This window comes from Rhinolophus sinicus, chromosome 15 (assembly GCF_057876585.1).
Source record: "Rhinolophus sinicus isolate RSI-liver-muscle chromosome 15, RSI-T2T, whole genome shotgun sequence".
In the NCBI taxonomy this organism is placed as follows: Eukaryota; Metazoa; Chordata; class Mammalia; order Chiroptera; family Rhinolophidae; genus Rhinolophus; species Rhinolophus sinicus.
Genome location: NC_142515.1, coordinates 26100119 through 26119400, shown reverse-complemented (window position 1 = coordinate 26119400; position 19282 = coordinate 26100119). Strand labels below are relative to the sequence as shown.

Sequence of the window (19282 nt, the reverse complement as noted above, 5' to 3'; positions counted from 1 at the left end):
ACTGATTGGGTGTAGGGGAGGAACAGGCTGTGACTATTCTTTCTGGAATGTTTGAAGGGGCCTAGGCTTTGTTTCTCTGTTGGAGGCCCACGAGGCACTGACTAAAGGCTGTGAGACTAGCAGATGTGGGGATAAACAGCTTTGCGTTAAAGAGCACGGCTTTGGAACCAGCAGTCAGCCAGTTACCTTATGTGTAAAATAGATCAGTGTCTACTGAAATGATAGCAAATTACAACGTTTTACTGAACATCTTCCAGGTAGATAGGCTTCAGCTAAGTATTTGTGATGTCCATTTACAGATAAGGGTGGATGAGATTACAATAACTGCCCAAATACAAAGCACATAAAATGAAAGCGTAAGGATTCGAACATAGCTGTGTGCATGAAATTCTGTGTACGGATGGGTAAGAGACCTGGCAAAGCTAACTGCGGTTCAAACGGTAAGGGCCATTTTATTGCAATGAATGACTTATGAATGACAGCTATACTAGGAGAACAGGCTTGCTCTCGAACAGTCACGGGGCCAGCACGCACTACCGGCCGCGGTCCAAAGGTCCCGCCGGCCTGGGCGCTTACGTGCGCTCCGTGACGGCCGCGGAGGACGCGGGGCCATCAGTGGAGGCCGCATGCGCCCTGGCGTACGGGAACTCCCCCCCTTCCCGCCGCGGCCGCAGCGCCCGCACGGGGCGCATGCGCACACTCAGCGGGCAGAGGGCGGCCCCCAGCGAGTGGAAAGATTTAAGCAGAACAAGTGCGTCGGAGCCGGGCGGTGGGGCGCGATCGCGCAGGCGCGGCCGGGGGCCGGGCTGCTACTCCGGAATCTCGGCGAGCCCCAGTCTGCACCGCACTCCGAGCCGCCGCCATGGCTGCCTACAAACTGGTGCTGATCCGGCACGGCGAGAGCGCGTGGAACTTGGAAAACCGCTTCAGCGGCTGGTACGACGCCGACCTGAGCCCGGCAGGGCACGAGGAGGCGAAGCGCGGCGGGCAGGCGCTGCGAGGTGCGGAGCGGGCCGGGCTGTGGGTGGGGGTGCGGAGTTCCCGACGGGCACCGCTTGATCAGGGCCGCCTCTCTCGCCCCCGCGCACTCCGGGAGAGGTCCGAGACCTTGGGCTTCATCTCTACAGCAGTTTATTTGGCAAATGAGAAAATGGGCCCAGGGTGGGGAATCGATTTGCTCAAGGTCACCCACTAGGGTGTGAGGGTCTGCGCCAGGAAGTGGACCCGCAGCCCACTGCGCTCTCCTCCACACCGCCTTGTGAAATTCTCTTTCTCGTCTGAGCATTTATATAACTCTGGGACTTGTTAAACTGGATGCCTGGTGTCTCCCAGTCGCTGTAACGAAGCCTTTTCAAGAGGCTGCTGCGGATCCTCTTGAAGAGGCAGGTCACACGTTTACCCCCGCTGTGGGGGGAGTGACGTGGTGCTCGGGGGGATGGGGGGCTCAGCAGGCACCTAGATACCAAGAAATCCACGTGCTTGTGTAGGCCTTGGATGCTCAGCAGCGTTCCACAAATGTGCCCAAATGCATCCGCAAATGTAATTGAATGAATGAATGAATGATTTGATCCTCTCCACGACCCATAAAGTATAGATTTTATGCCTCTCCTTCCCATCCCTCCCTGGTCCTTTTGTAGTTGGGAAAGTGAGGATTGGAAAGATGACTTATGCAAGGTCATATTTCCTTATGCCTAGTCTAGCGCTCTGGCCTCAATTTTGGGGTTGAATAAAGGGTAGATGTGAAGAATTGGTAGGCTGCTGGCCAAGGACGCTGGGCAAAGGTGGAAGTGGCAGTGAGATAAGCTTGCCTAAGCAGGGTTGCCCGCTCTGGCAGACAGATCTCTCTGATTTTGGAATCCTAATAAGGGTGCATTCCTGCTACCAGCGAGTCAAAGAATCTTTGGACTGAAGAGGTGCTCCCCCCCCTCCCCCGATGATTTGTGTAGGTCTGGCCTTGCTCCCTTTTAACCTCTGGACAAAGAAACAGTCATTTAAAAGGGTCACTGATGCCTGGTTGATGTGGAACAGTATTTGGCTCCAGGTTGCTCTCTCTGGCTTCTTGCCTTAACTGTAGATCCTCTTGAAATGAAGCAAAGGCTTGGAAAGCCTGGAAAATGTAATCTTGCAGCAGGAGTATGTGGATGCTTTGGGATGGCCTCGTGTGACCTCATACTGTTTAGGAGAGCAAGGAAAGAAAAAGGGCTGGTAAAGGAGGCCATTTACTCTCCTGCTGCCTGGCAGGAAGAACTGTATGGGTCTGGGTGGTTTGCTGACGATTAGCCCAGAACAAAGAAATTGTAGCTATCCTATAAGACTGGTCAAATGGCTAAACTTATAAGCTCTCCTAAAATAACAGACCCTATTTCAGTTTCTAAGTAAATATTGGTAGCATTAGTTTTTTAAAATCCCATTTGAAATCTTAATATCCCTTATGGACATCACAGATGATTATATCAAAACAGACTAAAAGCAAAAACTCTGAATGATGAAGACCATTGTGAGTAATCTAATAATATAAAAGACCTAAAATAAATAAACTCACCAGGGCTTAAGTGATAGTGGGGTTTATAGACTCTTGAATATGATTTCAGGAGGAAGGGAGTGAGAATCGAGTTTCCCGTGTAATTTACTCCTGGGGGAGGATGGAGTCCATACCACACCATCACCCCATCCCTGGGAGTGTCCTAGACTATGCTTTTGCTTGATGGGCAAGTTAAGTGAAGAGGCTTCAGAGGTTTCTGTCAAGAATCCTAAGGGGAACTGCTTTTCTACTTGGGGACCTACTTGTGTATCCACTTTGTGCATTCCATTCCAAGTGGAAATAATTGCAATGTAACACCATTAGCTTTTCAGCATGGGTGCTGAAGCTTGCACTATGGGTAGTCGCTTCCCAGTGACTCAGCCTTTTATTGGGCGCCTTTCCTTCCCTTAAGGTTAGGGAGGAGACGGTAGCCACATCTACCAGCACTTGTCCTAAGGCTTAGTGATGAGATCTGTCATCTTTTCCCTTGTGGGTGGTGCTGCTTTCCTAGTGGTTAATCCTCCCTTCCTGCATCAGTAGAGTTCTTACTGGCCTCTCAATTGAATGACTGGCAGGATAATTCACTTCACATTTTATTAATGACTATTGGCAACCTCAATATGAGGCAATACCCAGGAAAGTGCTGAGTTTCAAAGAGGGCCTTGTAGCCTTATGGAGGAAAACAGGACTGTTTTTCCTGACCCATTACATAAGGAAAGGGCCGTCTCCCCCTTAGAGTGGGAGGGAGAATAATCTTTTTTTTTTTTTAATTAAAGTTTACTGGGGTGACAATTGTTAGTAAAGTTACATAGATTTCAGGTGTACAGTTCTATAGAGAATAACCTTTCATGAAACATGAAGTAAGATTAACCTCTGTAACCTACTGGTTGGGCCAACACAGCTCTGGACTACCAGTCAGTAACTACTGGAGGAGAGATTCGTTTATAAACCAGATAATTCAGACAGTGCACAGTATGTGCTCTCTCCCGTGAGTGGTTTCTCCTAAACTTGGTTTAACAGTTAGCCTAGATATATACAGAGGGTGCCAAAAAAATGTATACACATTTTAAGAAAGGAAAAAAACTATTAAATTGTAATACTCAATATATACTGATAACAAAAGATGAATACAAGTCACGTTTGACTTCTGTAATTACAAGAGGTGCTCAAAGTGGTTCCCATCAGCGTCCAGACACTTCTGATTACGGCGAACTACTGCTTGAGCAATATTGACCAAAGTGTCTACTTGTATACATTTTTTTGGCACCCCCAGTATATATTCATATTCCTCTGAGAGTACTCAGGAATAGGCTGGCACTTTGACTACAGCAGAGAGGAACTATAGATGAAGAGATTGTGATGTGACTTCCACACTCAATAGTGAAAATATAATTTCGCGCAACAAACGGAAGTTTTATCAGCATTCCCTAGAAGCTCGTGCAGTGTCCTGATTGTCGGGAGTTCAAAATCCCATTTCGCCTATACCAGAGGTTAGAGAGGAAGGAAATATATTAGTAATTATCAATCAAAAGTGACAGTTCTAACTAAAGTACAAACATCAGGATTCTTAGGGTTTAGGAAAATACAGAGGTAGCTCGAGATGGTGGCCATGAGTTGGATTTTGGAGTCACACAGCCGGGGTTTTTATCCCTCTGAGGTAATAGCTGTGACCTTGCATAATTTGCTTAACTCCTCTAGTCTTTATTTTTCTCACCTGGTAAGATAGATTATAAGGATTGTAACTTCATAAGATTGTTATGAAGACTAAATAAAACATACAAAGTATTTAGTCCAGTGCCTGACAGATGGTAAGCCCTCTGTAAATACTAGCAATTATTATTTATTAAGAGATTCTAAGTTTTTAGGATCCTTTTCTTGAAAGAATTGTAGCAGAAATAAATTCTTAAAACGTGCTTCATTAAGCCCAGCATTTTGGGGATTAGGATAAGCAGCACAGAGGGCAGGTTAGCTAGTTGACAGGACGTGTAGGACTTGGGTTCAGTGCATTATTGGGGAACCACTGGGAGGTAGCTGTCAACTGTAACAAGCCAACGGGTTTTCTCTTCCCTGAAGGCAGAGCATTGTTTTTCCTGCTAGCATATACAAAATTAAACATTTAGCCACATAATTTTCATTTGGACACCTGTACAAATACATATGTAAGAAAATTCTGGCTCCAGAGTGGACTTCCATTAGCTGATCACTTTGAACTTACAATTTCCAGATGCTGGCTATGAGTTTGACATCTGCTTCACCTCAGTGCAGAAGAGAGCAATTCGGACCCTTTGGACGGTACTGGATGCCATTGACCAAATGTGGCTGCCAGTAGTGAGGACTTGGCGCCTCAACGAGCGGCACTATGGGGGTCTGACCGGCCTTAACAAAGCAGAAACTGCTGCCAAGCATGGCGAGGCCCAGGTGAAGATCTGGAGGCGCTCCTATGACATCCCACCACCTCCGATGGAGCCCGACCATCCCTTCTACAGCAACATCAGCAAGGTACGGACAAGCCGAGATTTGGCTCCCTCCACCCAGGACCAGGGGATTGGAATCTGGGCCTCACTCTTTAGATTTTATCAGTGTCTGCCTAGTCCCATTGAATTTATAATTTATGATAAAATAGTTGTGATCTCCCTTCTCCAAGGAATGGCCCTCGTTTGTTAAAAGATTTAGTTGATCGTTTGTTTATCTAAAAACAATTTATATATCCTTTTTTATATTCCCACTGCCATATTTTATAAAACCATCTATAGCCATGGGGCCTTCCTAAGCCAATTGCAAGATAAAGTGAACTGGGAAGAGCCTTGTAGCTTACCTTTCTTCCCTCCTTTTCTAAGTTACGTTTCTTTTGAACTGTTACTAATCTTCCCAGTAGTGGGTAATGGGGGAGGGGGGGGTAGGATAATAATTATCCCTTTTCCCCAGCTCTCAGCTGCATTCTGTGCCCTGGGGAGACAGCTTTACCCATCATTTTGACCCCTTAGGGGATGAATGGGCAGAATGCAACTGCTAGTAACTGGTAAGCTTGGATTTTCTGTTGTTTTTAGGATCGCAGGTATGCAGACCTCACCGAAGATCAGCTACCCTCCTGTGAGAGTCTGAAGGACACTATCGCCAGAGCTCTGCCCTTTTGGAATGAAGAAATAGTTCCCCAGATCAAGGAGGGGAAACGGGTACTGATTGCAGCCCATGGCAACAGCCTTCGGGGCATTGTCAAGCATCTGGAGGGTATGTACATTTTTCAGAGGGGCCCTCAAGGAGGGAGAAAGAACATCCACTAATCAGGGATTTAATTACTTAGTAATAGCCTTAGAGGCGGTCTGGATTGATTCCTAGTAGAAACACACCCTCTACTTTTGTTTCTCAAAAGTGTCTTCTGCAGAAGCAGAGGCAGCCAGACCCCCCGGTTGCTTGTCATACGTGCAGAACCTCAGGTCCCACTTCAGACCTGATTCAGAAGGTGCATCCCTCACCCAGGTGATTCAGATACATGTTAGTTTGAGATGCCCACTTCTCACCCAGGATTGCCAGTTGAAACTGCTGATGAAATCCTCCTCAATCACAACCTGGGACAACTTCACACATGAATCTCAATTTGCATTTTAAATTGTTCCACCTAAGGGCTTAGAGCCTCAGCTGTGCTGATTTTTGGCAGGCTGGATGGACTACACAGGACATCTGAGATGTGTGTAAGTAAGTCCTGCTTTAGTGTGGGCTTCTGGATCCCACTTTGGGAAGATACAAGATGTGATCAAAAGATACGGTGAATGTTTAAATAAAAAAATGTATTACAGTAAAAGACACACTGCTATTAATCCCCCTCAAAATACTCCCCCTCGCTGGGAACACACTTATATCGTTCTTGCCACTTTCTGAAGCAGTTCTGGAAGTCCTCTTTCATGAGTGTCCTTACTTCATCCTCCATCATGAAAACCCTCTGTCGTGCGGGGGATCCTGCCAACTACGCCATGTGCAGGGCGGCCTGTGGGGTCTCTGCTCCCGTTTCCCGCACAAGAACGCAGGATACGGTGAAGCCAAAAAGGAACACTCACGGAGCCATAGATAGGGGAGTCATACCACTATATTCTCGCTGGTGGCTGGGTTGGAGAAACAGGAAACAGGAGCCACACAATTCTCAACCCTCATTCCGCTTGCAGGCTCAGCCACCATCTTCTTGCTGGCCCCCATTTTTTACTAGCGTAGCCACAGCAGTTATATTACTGGCCAATGGCTCACTGGTTACAGCAACTAGCCACAGCTGATGGCCATCCAATCACAGTTGATGGCCATTTACTACCTGAGCCAGCACCTTTCTATGTGAGGCCAAGAGCCTGGAAACTGCTTTCTGGGGCTCTGTCCCCACACCCTCCATGTCACACATTGCTTCCAGTATGGCATTTTCTGTCAAATAAAAACATTGCAATGTGTCCTCATCCACCTTATTTGTGGCATCTGGCATCTTGTGACTTCTGGCTCTTCCCCAGTCAAATCACCATGAAAGGAAAACATATTGAATCGATTCAGGACATCAAGGCAGCCAAGACAGCACAACTAAACACACATGAAAGAGGACTTCAGAACTGCTTCAGAAAGTGGCAAGGATGATGGGATAAGCATTTTCGAAGTGAGAGGGAGTATTTTGAGGGGGATTAATGGCAATGTGTCTTCTACTCGAATAAATTTTTTATTTAAACATTCACTGTATCTTTTGATCACACCTCGTATCTGCAGTACACAGCTTTCATACCTTTTCTTGCTTTTCAGTGGCTGAGAAGTCAGTAGTGGGGGAACTCCTTGGGTGACTGATCTATAATGTAGATGATTACTGTTATTACAAGTGTCAGAAAGGGTGTGTTGTTTCAATTCCTACCGAAGCCCTTTGTCACCTGGGGATGAATAGTAAGCCTGGAGGGGTGATGGGGAGCCAGGTCTTGGCTGGGCTGATCATGGTGGTGCTCTCTTCAGGTCTCTCTGAAGAGGCGATCATGGAGCTGAACCTGCCAACTGGTATTCCCATTGTCTATGAATTGGACAAGAACTTGAAGCCCATCAAGCCCATGCAGTTCCTGGGGGATGAAGAGACTGTGCGTAAAGCTATGGAGGCTGTGGCTGCCCAAGGCAAGGCCAAGAAGTGAAGCAGGCAGACGACTCCCCCAAGGATACCCTCCCTGCCCGTCCTATTCCTCCGCATCTCTCCTCTGCACATGTCACACTGACCACATCTGTAGACATCTGAAGTTGTAGCTGCAGATGGGGACCAGTGGCTCCCAACTTTGTTTTAGCCATTTTGTCTGTTGCACCCACTCCCTCACACAGTGTAGTCAGAATAGCATCTCTGGGGCACAGGTCCTCAGTTAGGCCAAGGGAAGACTCGTATCCACGAAAGCTGCAAGTATGTAACTTGGGTTTATTACTAAGGACCTGCTTGAGTAGGGGATAGGGAGGAGCGATGCTAAGGTGTGAGCAGTGAGGACGCAAGAGCCAGTTTGTGTTCCCAGGAGCCAGACCTGTACTGTCTATAATCAGGTGCCTGGGGGCTCCAGTCATTCCAGTGGAAGATGAATGCATGGTGATTCAGACAAAGTAGTTCCTCCCTGATCCCGGAATACCTGGCTTCAGAAGACGGATCAGTCCAGAATGTTTACGTGTTACATTTTCTTAAAAAAAAAAGTATATATATATGATACAAAACAAAAAGCCTTCTGGGGTTTCTAGTGGCAGTTGAGATATTCCCACATGTGGTCACCACAAAATAAGCCATTCCTCACACCACTGTGGGATAAGCTCCTTGACTTGTAAGCTTTAGGAGTTCATCCTGCTGTGTGTTTTAGAATCCCTCCCCTGCCTTACTGTTTTGTGGCAGTGAAGTCTCTTGATCATGTCTGAGTGTCTTTCACTGTGTCTGATTTCGGAATCACATTCCAGTTGCTTGGCCCTGCCACTGGGGCCCAGTATGCATTCTGAGCATAACTACTAAATCTTTTTTCCTGATCAGTATAATAAAGGAGTGATGTGCAATATTCTCTGTGACGTGTAGTATCTCTTGTCTGAGGAAATCATCTCGAACATTCACCCAGAAATGTCTCTCATTACCCAAATTCTTCTATTAAGAGCTTCAGGACTATACGCACAATTTTACACAACCTGGTTTTCCAGCTCAGGTTGGAGAGCTGAGGGTGGGGGTGGGCAGGTCTTCTGGCTGAGCTCTCTATTCCTGTTGCCTCTACAGCTCTTGCTCAGTGCTGCTGGTTACTGGATACCCCTCAACTGGAAAATCCAATTCTGAAACTACAATGCCATCTTTAGATTTAGAGTAAGGTAAAGGCTTGACCAGATTTTTTAAAAAGCCAATCCTTTTCTATTATAGATTTGATTCACACCTTTCTTTTTTGGCCCCTAAAGTTTTATCCCTGTTAGTCAACATCCTAAAAAAATTACACATTACTCATAAAATGACTTGATCCAGGAGGAAGGGAGTGTAATTCCACTATATACACAATTGGAAGGGGCATTAGTCGTTTACCTTTTCTCTAAGGTCTGAAAAGGTCATTGGAACATGAGAAAGCCTATAAGGCCTTTCTCCTAGGAAGAAGTAATATCTGTTAAGCTCTTACGAAGCTTCCCTGTGCCAGCCATTGGGTGAGGCACACTACAAAAATCTCTAGTCCCGACAACCCTGAAAGAGCAGGTATCCTCAGTTTACAGAAAAGGAAACCGGCCAAAAGAGATGTAGAAACTTGCCAGAAGGTACACTGTTAAATACAGAAACCCTAATGAAGGACATTAGTTCAACTAAATCAAGGTCCTTATTCTAAACGTTAATACTTTCAAACACCTTGCTTTCCATGTTTAGTTTTCATTTGACCTGCACAGTAACCCTAGGAAAACCTTGGTAATTTAACTCACCAACAGCCTGGTGTCAGGATGCGACTTTACTTAGCCTGGACTGAATCTTAGACCAAGTTGGTCATTTTGTCTGAGCAAGTGCTCTTGACCCAAGTCAGACTAGATCAGGTTGGATTAATATTACTCTATGTCTGAACATCTCTTGAGTTTACACCAGTCTCCATTCCTTTCAACTTAGAGGTTCTGACTAGAACTGCCGGATGGGCAGGAAAATAACAAAGCCAGCAACACTCACCATTACCACTAGGAGGCCAATAACTGTCCCTCAGCGACAGTGCTTAGCCAGGATAGCACTTCAGAATCAGCCGGGCCTTGTTTCCCCGGAAATAAGACCTAGCCGGACCATCAGCTCTACTGCGTCTTTTGGAGCAACAATTAATAGAAGACCCGGTATTATATTAAAATAAGACCGGGTCTTATATAAGACCAAGTATAATATAAAATATAATAATACATGTAAGAACCGGTCTTATATTAATTTTTGCTCCAAAAGACGCAGTAGAGCTGATGGTCCGGCTAGGTCTTTTTGGGGAAACGGTAGAGCTGGGGAAAAAACCTAACCATCTGCTCTCGCTTCACCCATGGGATTCAGGATTAGAGCTAGGGAAGTGCTCCCCCTGCCCTTCCTTTAACGCTTTATAGGCAATTTTGAAGTCCTAACCCAGGCTGAGAAGCGCTATTCCAAGGCACAGAAAGAATATCCTCTTTGTTTCTAAAACCAATTTCAGATTAGCAAATACCACTATCACTAAACATCACTGGGCACAGCTGTGCAGTCAGCTCTGAGTATACTTGAAACAATTTTTATTGAGCATTTGCTATGTATTAGTCACAGTACCAGGAACTGGAGATTCAGAGATAGATAAGAGAATCCTGCCCTAAAAGCTCAAGTTAGTAGGGAGGCAGGCCCATAACGAACTTGTAATATACTATCAGATGTTAAGGATGAGAATACCTAGCCCGTTTTGCAGATCAGAGAAGGCTATAATCTATTTCAAATGCTCTTCTTTAAGATAGTATTTTAAAATTACTGTCTGAAATTATGAGGTGTGATCAAACAAAACAGTGAATGTTTAAATAAAAAAAAAATTAATTACAGTAAAAGACACACTGCCATTAATCCCCCTCAAAATATACCCTCTCGCTTTGAACACACTCATCCCATCATTCTTGCCACTTGCTGAAGCAGTTCTGGAAGTCCTCTTTGGTGAAGGTCTTTAGTTGTGCTGTCATGGCTGCCTTGATGTCCTGAATCATTTTGACTGGGGAAAAGCCAGAAGTCGCACGGTGCCAGATCCGGTGAATAAGGTGGATAAGGACCCACCATAATGTTTTTATTTGACAGAAATTGCCCTACCAGGAGCAATCTGTGATACAGAGTGCTGTCATGGTGGAGGATGATTTATGGCACACTTTAAAACACACCTTCCCTCAACTGTAGCTCACACCCCACTGACTGCACCGAACAAGTTTAGACTTGTCAACACTTATTAAGGGTCGATGCACAGCTTCCTGTATTGAAGATCCCTGACTTCTTGTTGGATGGCACTCGGCAGCAGCACATTTTGTAATCGCAACGGTAAGGCTCTCTGTCACACATCGCTTCTGGTACACAGCAATTTCTGTCAAATAAAAACATTATGGTGTGTCCTCATCCACCTTATTCACTGGATCTGGCACTGTGTGACTTCTGGCTCTTCCCCAAGGTCAAAATGACGATGAAAGGTGAATGTTTTGAATCGAAGCAGGACAGCGAGGCAGCTATAATTGTGCAACTAAAGACACGAAAGAGGCAAGAACGATGGGTTAAGTGTGTTCGAAGTGAGGGGGCGTATTTTGAGGGGAATAATGGCAATGTGTCTATTACTGGAATAAATGTTTTAATTTACACATTCATTGTAGTTTTTGATCACACCTTGTATAGCATTTCTTTGTTTACTTATCTGTCTTCCGCCACTGGAATGTAAGCTTCACAAGGAAAGGATTCTATCATGTTACTGCTTTACTTTCTAGTTCCTGGAACAGTGGTTGGCAAAGTAGTTATTCAATATGTATTTATTAAATAAATGAATGATTTACAACAAGGACTCATAATTAATGAACCAATGTCAATTTAGAAAGCCTTAATTATATGCCCAAGATTCTGTTCAGTGCTTGAAAAAGGAGGCACCATTGTATAGAAGAAAACCTGTGCTTTACAGTAAGACAGACCTGGGTTTGAACACTGTTCTGACACTTGACATCTGTGTGACTTCAGGCAAGTTACTTTTTCTAAGCCTTAGTTTACTTCTTTGTGAAATGGAAATGATGGCTACTTTCCAGGGTCACTGTGAAGTTCCCAGATAACTAAAATGACTAACACTGTTGTTGAGCGAATCAATTGGTAACATCCTTCTGCAAGGCCATACATCTGACCAAAAATTGAAATGTACATATTCCTTGACCCAGCATTCCATTTCTAGAAATCCATTTTGTAAAAGAATCATGGCCTGGGTGGCCAGGTGGCTCAGTTGGTTAGAGCGCGAGCTCTTAGCAACGGGGTTGCTGGTTCGATTCCGATATGGGCCAGTGAGCTGCGCCCTCAACTAGATTGAAGACAACGAGTTGCCGCTGAGCTGCCGGTGGGGCAGCCGGATGGCTCAGTTGGTTAAAGTGCGAGCTCTTAACAAGGTTGCCAGTTCAATTCCTGCATGGGATGGTGGGCTGCGCCCTCCACAACTAGATTGAAGGACAACGACTGATGGGTCCTGGAAAAACACACTGTTCCCCAATAAAAAAAAAAAAAAATAGTTCACATTAAAAAAAAAAAAAAATAGAATCATGGCCTGCACAAAGATACATGGTAGAGAGCTTTTCTCTGCAGCATTGAAAAGAAAAATCTGTAAAGTTTTAAAATGCCTATCAGTAGGGGTCTGATTATACAAAACTACATCTGAGTGTCCAGCATATGGCCTGGCATTTATTTAGATACTTCATAGGAAGCAATCAGATATAATAACATATGACAATAATAGTGGCACGTACTGAGCACTTCTATGCGTTTCTTCCTTACAATAATCTTATGAAGTCACACTATTCCAGATGAGGAAACAGACTCAAAGAAATAAAAATAACTTGCTCAAGTATCAAAGTCAATATCCTGATTGTTGTAATTTTGCAAAATGTCACCACTGGGGGAAACTGGACAAAGTGTACAAGGATATTATTTTTTAAAATTGCATGTGGCCCTACCGTTATCTCAATAAAATTTTCAATTAAAAAACCAAAACAACCTAACCTACTCAAGGTCAGAACTAGAGGATGCAAACCCAGGTGGGTTAACTTCAAAGCTCACCCTCAACCACTGTCACTACACACAGATGACGTGGGCTCCTTGAATAACACCTCAAGAAGTGACACCTCATGATTCACCATTCCTGCCATTCCCTCTGCAACCTCTTCGTGCTTAGCCCTCATGCCCTCCTCATCCTCAAACTTATGTGTTCATTCCTGCTTCTGCCCTTTGCTCTGGCTTCTCTCTCTGCTTTCAATATCTTCACTTCACTTATCTAAGTTCTTTAATTCCTTTTACCTCATGTCACAAATCCTTCCTTGGCCACCTCACCATGATAGTGCTGTGTCCCTCTTTTCAATTTAGATTTCAAAAACATTTCCTGGAGCACCTACTGTATCAGTAACACTATGTTTACCAAGTTACTTTCAGAACTACTCACATGCTACCTGAATCACCACGTGTCCTGCACCCTATCATTTTCACTAAACCATAATCTCTCTAAATGAGGGAATGTATATCAAGTGCTTGACCCAGTGTCTGGCACATAGTAAGTGCTCAATACACAGAAGTACTTAATAGAACATAAAAAATATAGAAAGATGAGGGATTAGGCTTTGTCCAGAGCAAGCATGCACTTGACACGTCAGTTAATGGGTGCCATCAAGCAAACCCCTGCTCCAAATGTCATGGCAGAATGTAGATTTCTTTCCCTACTCAAGACAACGGAAACCATAAAATCCTTTTAATAAAAATATTTTCTTTGTCACAGCAAAAAAAAAAAAAAATATGTATGTTTAAGACTGTCAGAAAGAATTGGCCATTTCCAACATTATATACTTTATGAAGAGAAATTATCACTCAAGAGAATGAAATCCACTGGAAGGTTCACAAGCAAAATGTTTCATCTACAGAGTAAGTTTCTGGCAGACTTTTCTAGAGGTGGCTGCTGGCTGACCCCAGGTGTTTGAGTAAAGACAATGGCATCTTACTGTCATACATGTACTCTTGGAAAGAGCTTAAGCCCCTCCTTGGGGTAAAACGTGGCTCCTTAGGTCTGCAAGAATTCAGGCTGTACTCGGGCCACTTTCCGGAATTCTTTCGTGTGGGTCTTAGGGCACTGCATCTCACACCAGCTGATGGGAACCATCTGGACACCTAAAAGGGAAAAGCTGGTGTTGGAGCTGGTATCCCAAACATCTGCCTGAGATCCTTCTCTTCTCAGCTGTATGCACTGAAGTGTCACCAAGCTACCTAATGAACTTCACGTCATGCAGAAAAAAAAAAAGTTTATTCCACTGACTTATGGAGGGATAAGTAGGAGTTATTCCCCTTTCCTTAGATTTATATAAGGAGAATTATTATAATCTCAGTAGTAAGAATCTACACTTATATTACTTCCTAAATAATGATAAAACAAGGGAAACGAAGGAAAACAATGGATGAATCCCAAACCATGGCTCCCAGGGAAACGTAAGCATGTGGCAATACAGACCGACTCACCTGATTCGCTGTGGGCCACCACCACGCCGAGCTCGTTTTCAGCAGTGGTAAGGAGGTAGTTGGACTGTGCGTCACCCAGGGAGATCTAGTCATGTAACACTGGTGAAGGAAAATGAAGGGTGGAAGTCTTCCCTCCCAGAGCCACTTGAGTTGTTTCTCTACTTCCATTTCTTCTTTTGACAATGGACCCCAAGTTTGCTGGGAATAAAGGATACCACTTTGGCCAAAACAATGTCACCTGGGTGGAAACTCTTATAAATTTCAACCTGTAAAGAAAGAACAGGAGTATTAAGTGAAAGCTCTAGGTCAGGTCTATATGAAACTATTAACCCCTCTGGTACAGCCGGTCTACTTTCTAATCCCAGAGGGTAGAAATCATCATTACTCAAGTCAATCAACAACTTTTATTGCTTCTACAGCACCATCATATTAGGCTGGTGCAAAAGTAATTGTGGTGTAAAAGGTTAATAATTGCAAAAACCGCAATTACTTTTGCACCAACCTAATATAAATGAAAGATTTTGAATCCAGTAAACTGATCAGGAATCTGACTTGGGCATAAGGTACAATCGTTGGCTCTGAAAGGGTCCAGAGTAAATCTGAGGGAATAGCAATGAATAAATACTTGGCTTCAAAGCGAAGGGTAAACTAGCCCCCCTCTGGTCAACAGAGTGAACAAAATCATATGGAGAAGAAAGGGACAGTGAGGTCCCCCCACATTTTCCAGTAGGGAACATCTTCAAATTCTTTGGACTCCACATTCCTACAGATCTTTGAAATTCATTGGAGTAATTTAAAAGGATGGAGATGCCTAAAGCCATGGGGAAAAAGAAAAAGAACCAACCAACAACCTTGTCTTTTTCAGTAGCTCGGACATCTTCCTTGCTGTAAAAAAAGAATTAACAGAAAGATTAGTTATCTGTGAGAAAGAATTACCCTGCAATGCCTAGCAGACTAAGAGCAGAGAGAACAAGTTGTAACTGGGACCCAGCTGTCACCTGGAGGAGCAGGGTGGAGAAGCATCACCAGGCTTCACAGAGGAGAAAATCATATTTCCCATTCTTAGATCACAAAGAGCAGCAGTATCCAATACTTCTGACTGGAGAAAAGCAGATCAGATCTGGCAAGACAGATAAGGAACTTTGCTGCTTTAGAAGGGCTTGCACAGAAGTACTCTAGAACTACACAGAATCATGAGGCTGGGAAGGGCCTCAGAAGTTAAACTATCTGCCTCATAAGAACTGTTTGTCCCTTCTCAAAGAATCCACAGGGGAAAAAAAAAATCTACCATTTCGCCCACTAACCTTTATAATAATGTCTTACAATACTTGGGTTTAATCTATATTAAATTCAAGAAAGGAAGGTACTCCTAAAATGCTTTCTGTTTTGATTATCTTCAGCTTAGCTCAATTCTTTTTGCTTTATTCTTATGCCCTATCTCATTGCTATAATATTTTCCTTTTGTCCTAACTCATAAATTACAGTATTTTCTTCGGACACTACCTGGGTGAATCAAAGCACAAAGAGGAAAGAAATAAGCAGGAGCAGGAACTGTAATTGTTCCTATGAATTCTTATATCATTCCAGGTGCTGAGGCAAGCGTGACGACAAAAATACTTACCGGATAGTTCCTCGAAAAGAGTTCTTAAGTGGTGTGGACCCCACGTACAGGATGTGTACTTTGGCAAAGCGTGAATTGATACTAGAGACCTGTGGAGCAGAGAAAAGATTAGAGTATTAGTAGTTGTCAGCTCAAGGAGGCATCAATAAACTAGGAATTATCAGGATTTTCATCCAAGCAACCCAACTAAGTTTAGAATTTAAGACAAGTTAACTCCTACTTATCCCTGCGTAAGTGATATATGTAAAATGGGATAAGAGCCACTCTAAGAGTTACTGTGGGAATCAAATGAAATAATATGGTTTAGATTTTGAAAAATACAGAAGTCTAGCATAGACACAGGGCATTATAGCAAATTGAGACCTTTAACAGAGGCCTGTGTAGTGGATGGAATTTAAGTGTACATTTCAGCTGCTGCATAATATCTGGATTACTGCCTCCCTAGTTATTTTCAGAATTACACATAGATTTTCTGCTGGAGCAATGTATAAAGAAATAAACTAAGAGCTCCAAGTTAATTTAACTTGGTAGAGGGTAGGATGATATATTATACTTACTGATCATTACAGTATTAATTTGTACTTCCCATGAAACATCCTAGAAGACTTTACGTTTAATAGGAACGCTACCGTATTCAAGTCTCTTGCTTCTCTGCAGAAAAAGGTCTCACTTCAGAAATTCAAAAATAGGCCTCCTTACCACCATTTGGTGCACCTACCTCCCAGACACAGGTAAAATATATATATATATATATATATATATATACACACTCAGGGAACCAGCTCTGTGAAAGAACTACGCAAGCCTGACTTGGCTGCCTTGATCATTATCCTAGAAATTTCTAGACCAGCACAGTCCAGTAAAACTTTCTGTGACGACAGAAATGTTCTGTGTTGACCAATATGGCTTGAAATGTAGCTAGTGGAACTGATAAATAAATTTAAATTTTTAATTTACTTAAATTTAAATGGCCATATGTGGCTAGTGGCTACCATATTGAACAGTGCAGTTCTACAATGATCATGATTTCAGCATTGGACAGGTGTCCTAAGCAGGGAAGTTAGGACTAACCTACCTTACAGGTTACAATAGTCCCGACATCTGGCAGTAACTGGGACTCTGTTTCTCTCATCACAGACACGACAGGAAGCTACAAAGAAAACAATAAAACGTGGGTATCCTGGCTAAGCTTTGGGTAAAGGTATTTGTGGTTTGAGAATAATATAGAAATTCCTTAGTTGAAGTCATGAGGGCAGGTGGAATACAGATACATTTATAGCCTAGAGCAGAAGCCTAGACATTATAGGAAATAGGAAGGCCAAGGGGCCACAGGAAGAATGCTGCTAGAAGATATAATGTAACCATTTCAGATTAGTTCTAACAAGTTTTTGGTGATTTTCTTGGAATTTATTGGTACACAACTATATGGCTTATAATCGTGGATAATTTGACTCTTTCCTCCAGGTATACCACTTCTTTCTGTTTCTCATTTTATTGTATAGGCTAGAATTTCCAAATAAATGTTATATAATAGTGGCCATACTTGTTTACTTTTAGTTTAAGGGAATACTGGTAGAATTTTCTCTTTGAGCACGGCATTGACTATTGGAATAGATAAATAGAACCTCATTATTTATTAATCTCTTCCTTGTTCACTATGCTTCAGCTTTCCTGGCCTTCTTTCAGTTTCATCAACTCACTAAGTTTCTTTCCATCTCAGGATGTCTGTTCAACCTGTTCTTTCCACCAGTACTAAGTCCTCCCACCCACCCAACTCTTATGTATTCTTTAGATTCTGGTTAAATGTCACTTCGTGATCAGGGTGGGTGATCAGGGTGGGTTTGCTTATGACGACGATCTCATGGTATCCTGTAGTATTCTTTTAAAGCAGTCATCGCATTTGAACACTTGTTTGTTTACAATGTATCTGTGCCCCTGGATAGCAGAGACCATGTGTATTTGGCTCATTACCATACCCCTAGAGGTCAGTACTGACAGTGGCACATGAACATGCTCAACAGATATCTATATCTATGAAATGAACAAACTGAGGCAGGTCAAGGACATTCCCAAAACTGACTGAATAAAAAGCCTCTCATTTTACAGATGAGGAAGACCGGAAAGCCAGAGAGTTTGTTTCTTACATAAAGTAGAATCAAGGTTTAGTTTGCCAGCACCTAAGGGTTCTAATTCTGAATCCTCTTTCTACTATGCTACCTGTCTTTAAGCTGTTCCTCCGAAGTCTGCTTATCTGATCTTGCGTTAATCCTAGATCAGCCTCCAGCACAAGGATAGTTTTACTAACGCACTCAACAAATGTTTATGGAACAGTTAGTTACCTTGTGGTACTCTGAGTTCTGGTGGTAAGGCCTGCTTTCAGGGATCTTGAGTTTAGTAGGAGAAAAGTCTAATGGGGAACTGAGTGTTTAATTATATGCTGAGATAAGTGCCTGGAAGGAAAGGAATACGATTCTTTGTGTTTAACAAAACACACAGTAAACAAAAAACAAAACTCCTTTCCTCAGCTAGTGAGTCTCGGAGGGCTTCTCTGAGAAAGTGAGACAGAGAGGCTACCTGAAAGACAGGTCGGGATTGAATAGGCTAAGGAGAGAGGAGCGTGTTCCAGACAGACGGCTTCGTACAAAGGTTCTGTGGCAGGAGAGAGCTTAGCGCATTAGCGACACTGAAAGAAGCCTCTATGACTGACTAGACTAGATTGCAGTGAGGTGGGAATATGGATGAAGCCAGACAGGTAGGTGACATTCGGGCAGGATTCAGCAGCTCACGGCAGGGCTGAGCTCACCTCTGCTCTTCCCTCGACTTCCTCCCCTGAGTGTCAGGAACACAACCAAGAGTGACCAACACAACTAACTGGGCTGTGCTAAGTGTCCAGCAGCAGGGACCACAGCTGGAAGAAACTTAAGAGACCAACTCTTCTACCCGTGAAGCACTAAAGACGCGTCCGCGGAGCCGCTGCCATAAGGACTGCGAAATCAAGCGCAACCTAAGGGAAAAGCAGAGACAGAGGAGACGGGGAGCCGCCTTTACCGCGCCATTCTCGCTGCTTTTCGTCATGCAGCCAGCAAGCGACGAAAAGATGTAGCCGTGCCGGGTGTAGGTGCCGCTGCCTGGGCTGGCCTCCTCCAAGTTACAGAGACGTTCGCCTGCAGAAAAAACGCTGCATCAGCCACGTGTGCCCAGAATCTGTTGGCCATCCCGCCTCCCTTCCTCTGTCCCTATCCAGGATTCACAATGGTCACCACTCACTTACCGGGGATGCAGTACCTCACGGGTGGCGCCATGACTATCGCTGCCCCAAACCCCGAGAAAAACGAAGCCGATTTCTCATTGGCCCAAATCCAGTTCCTCAGTAAGAAACGCACCAATTGGTGCTCTTGTCACGTGACCTCAGGGAAGGCCTTCTCGAGGGGTGAACTACATTTCCCAGATCGTCCCGGGC

At 43.9% G+C, this 19282-nt stretch overlaps 2 protein-coding genes across 2 annotated transcripts; one reads left to right on the top strand and one right to left on the bottom strand.

Annotated features, from left to right (window-relative positions):
* Positions 1-746: 746 nt before the first annotated feature.
* On the top strand, positions 747-8541 carry PGAM1 (phosphoglycerate mutase 1). The gene is made up of 4 exons (XM_019724798.3): positions 747-1001; positions 4746-5020; positions 5569-5749; positions 7487-8541. The coding sequence occupies exons 1-4, from the start codon at positions 863-865 to the stop codon at positions 7654-7656; spliced, it is 765 nt and encodes a 254-aa protein (XP_019580357.1). The 5' UTR covers positions 747-862; the 3' UTR covers positions 7657-8541.
* Positions 8542-12360: 3819 nt separating this feature from the next.
* On the bottom strand, positions 12361-19195 carry EXOSC1 (exosome component 1). Its single transcript, XM_019724799.2, has 8 exons — positions 19094-19195; positions 18871-18986; positions 16898-16972; positions 15823-15911; positions 15053-15086; positions 14417-14467; positions 14202-14286; positions 12361-13856 (listed from the first exon to the last, which is right to left on the bottom strand). Exons 1-8 carry the CDS (start codon positions 19122-19124, stop codon positions 13750-13752), a joined length of 588 nt encoding a protein of 195 aa, XP_019580358.1. The 5' UTR covers positions 19125-19195; the 3' UTR covers positions 12361-13749.
* Positions 19196-19282: the final 87 nt, after the last annotated feature.

Excerpts from the sequence above, each read along its gene's own strand:
- PGAM1 (XM_019724798.3), top strand. The coding sequence starts at position 863 with ATGGCTGCCTACAAACTGGTGCTGATCCGGCACGGCGAGAGCGCGTGG. Across the intron at positions 1,002-4,745 it reads CGGCGGGCAGGCGCTGCGAG|ATGCTGGCTATGAGTTTGAC; the intron begins GTGCGGAGCGGG and ends TACAATTTCCAG. Across the intron at positions 5,750-7,486 it reads CATTGTCAAGCATCTGGAGG|GTCTCTCTGAAGAGGCGATC; the intron begins GTATGTACATTT and ends TGCTCTCTTCAG.
- EXOSC1 (XM_019724799.2), bottom strand. The coding sequence starts at position 19,124 with ATGGCGCCACCCGTGAGGTACTGCATCCCCG. Across the intron at positions 15,087-15,822 it reads TCTTTTCGAGGAACTATCCG|CAAGGAAGATGTCCGAGCTA; the intron begins GTAAGTATTTTT and ends CTTTTTTTACAG. Across the intron at positions 13,857-14,201 it reads GGTGGCCCACAGCGAATCAG|GTGTCCAGATGGTTCCCATC; the intron begins GTGAGTCGGTCT and ends TTTCCCTTTTAG.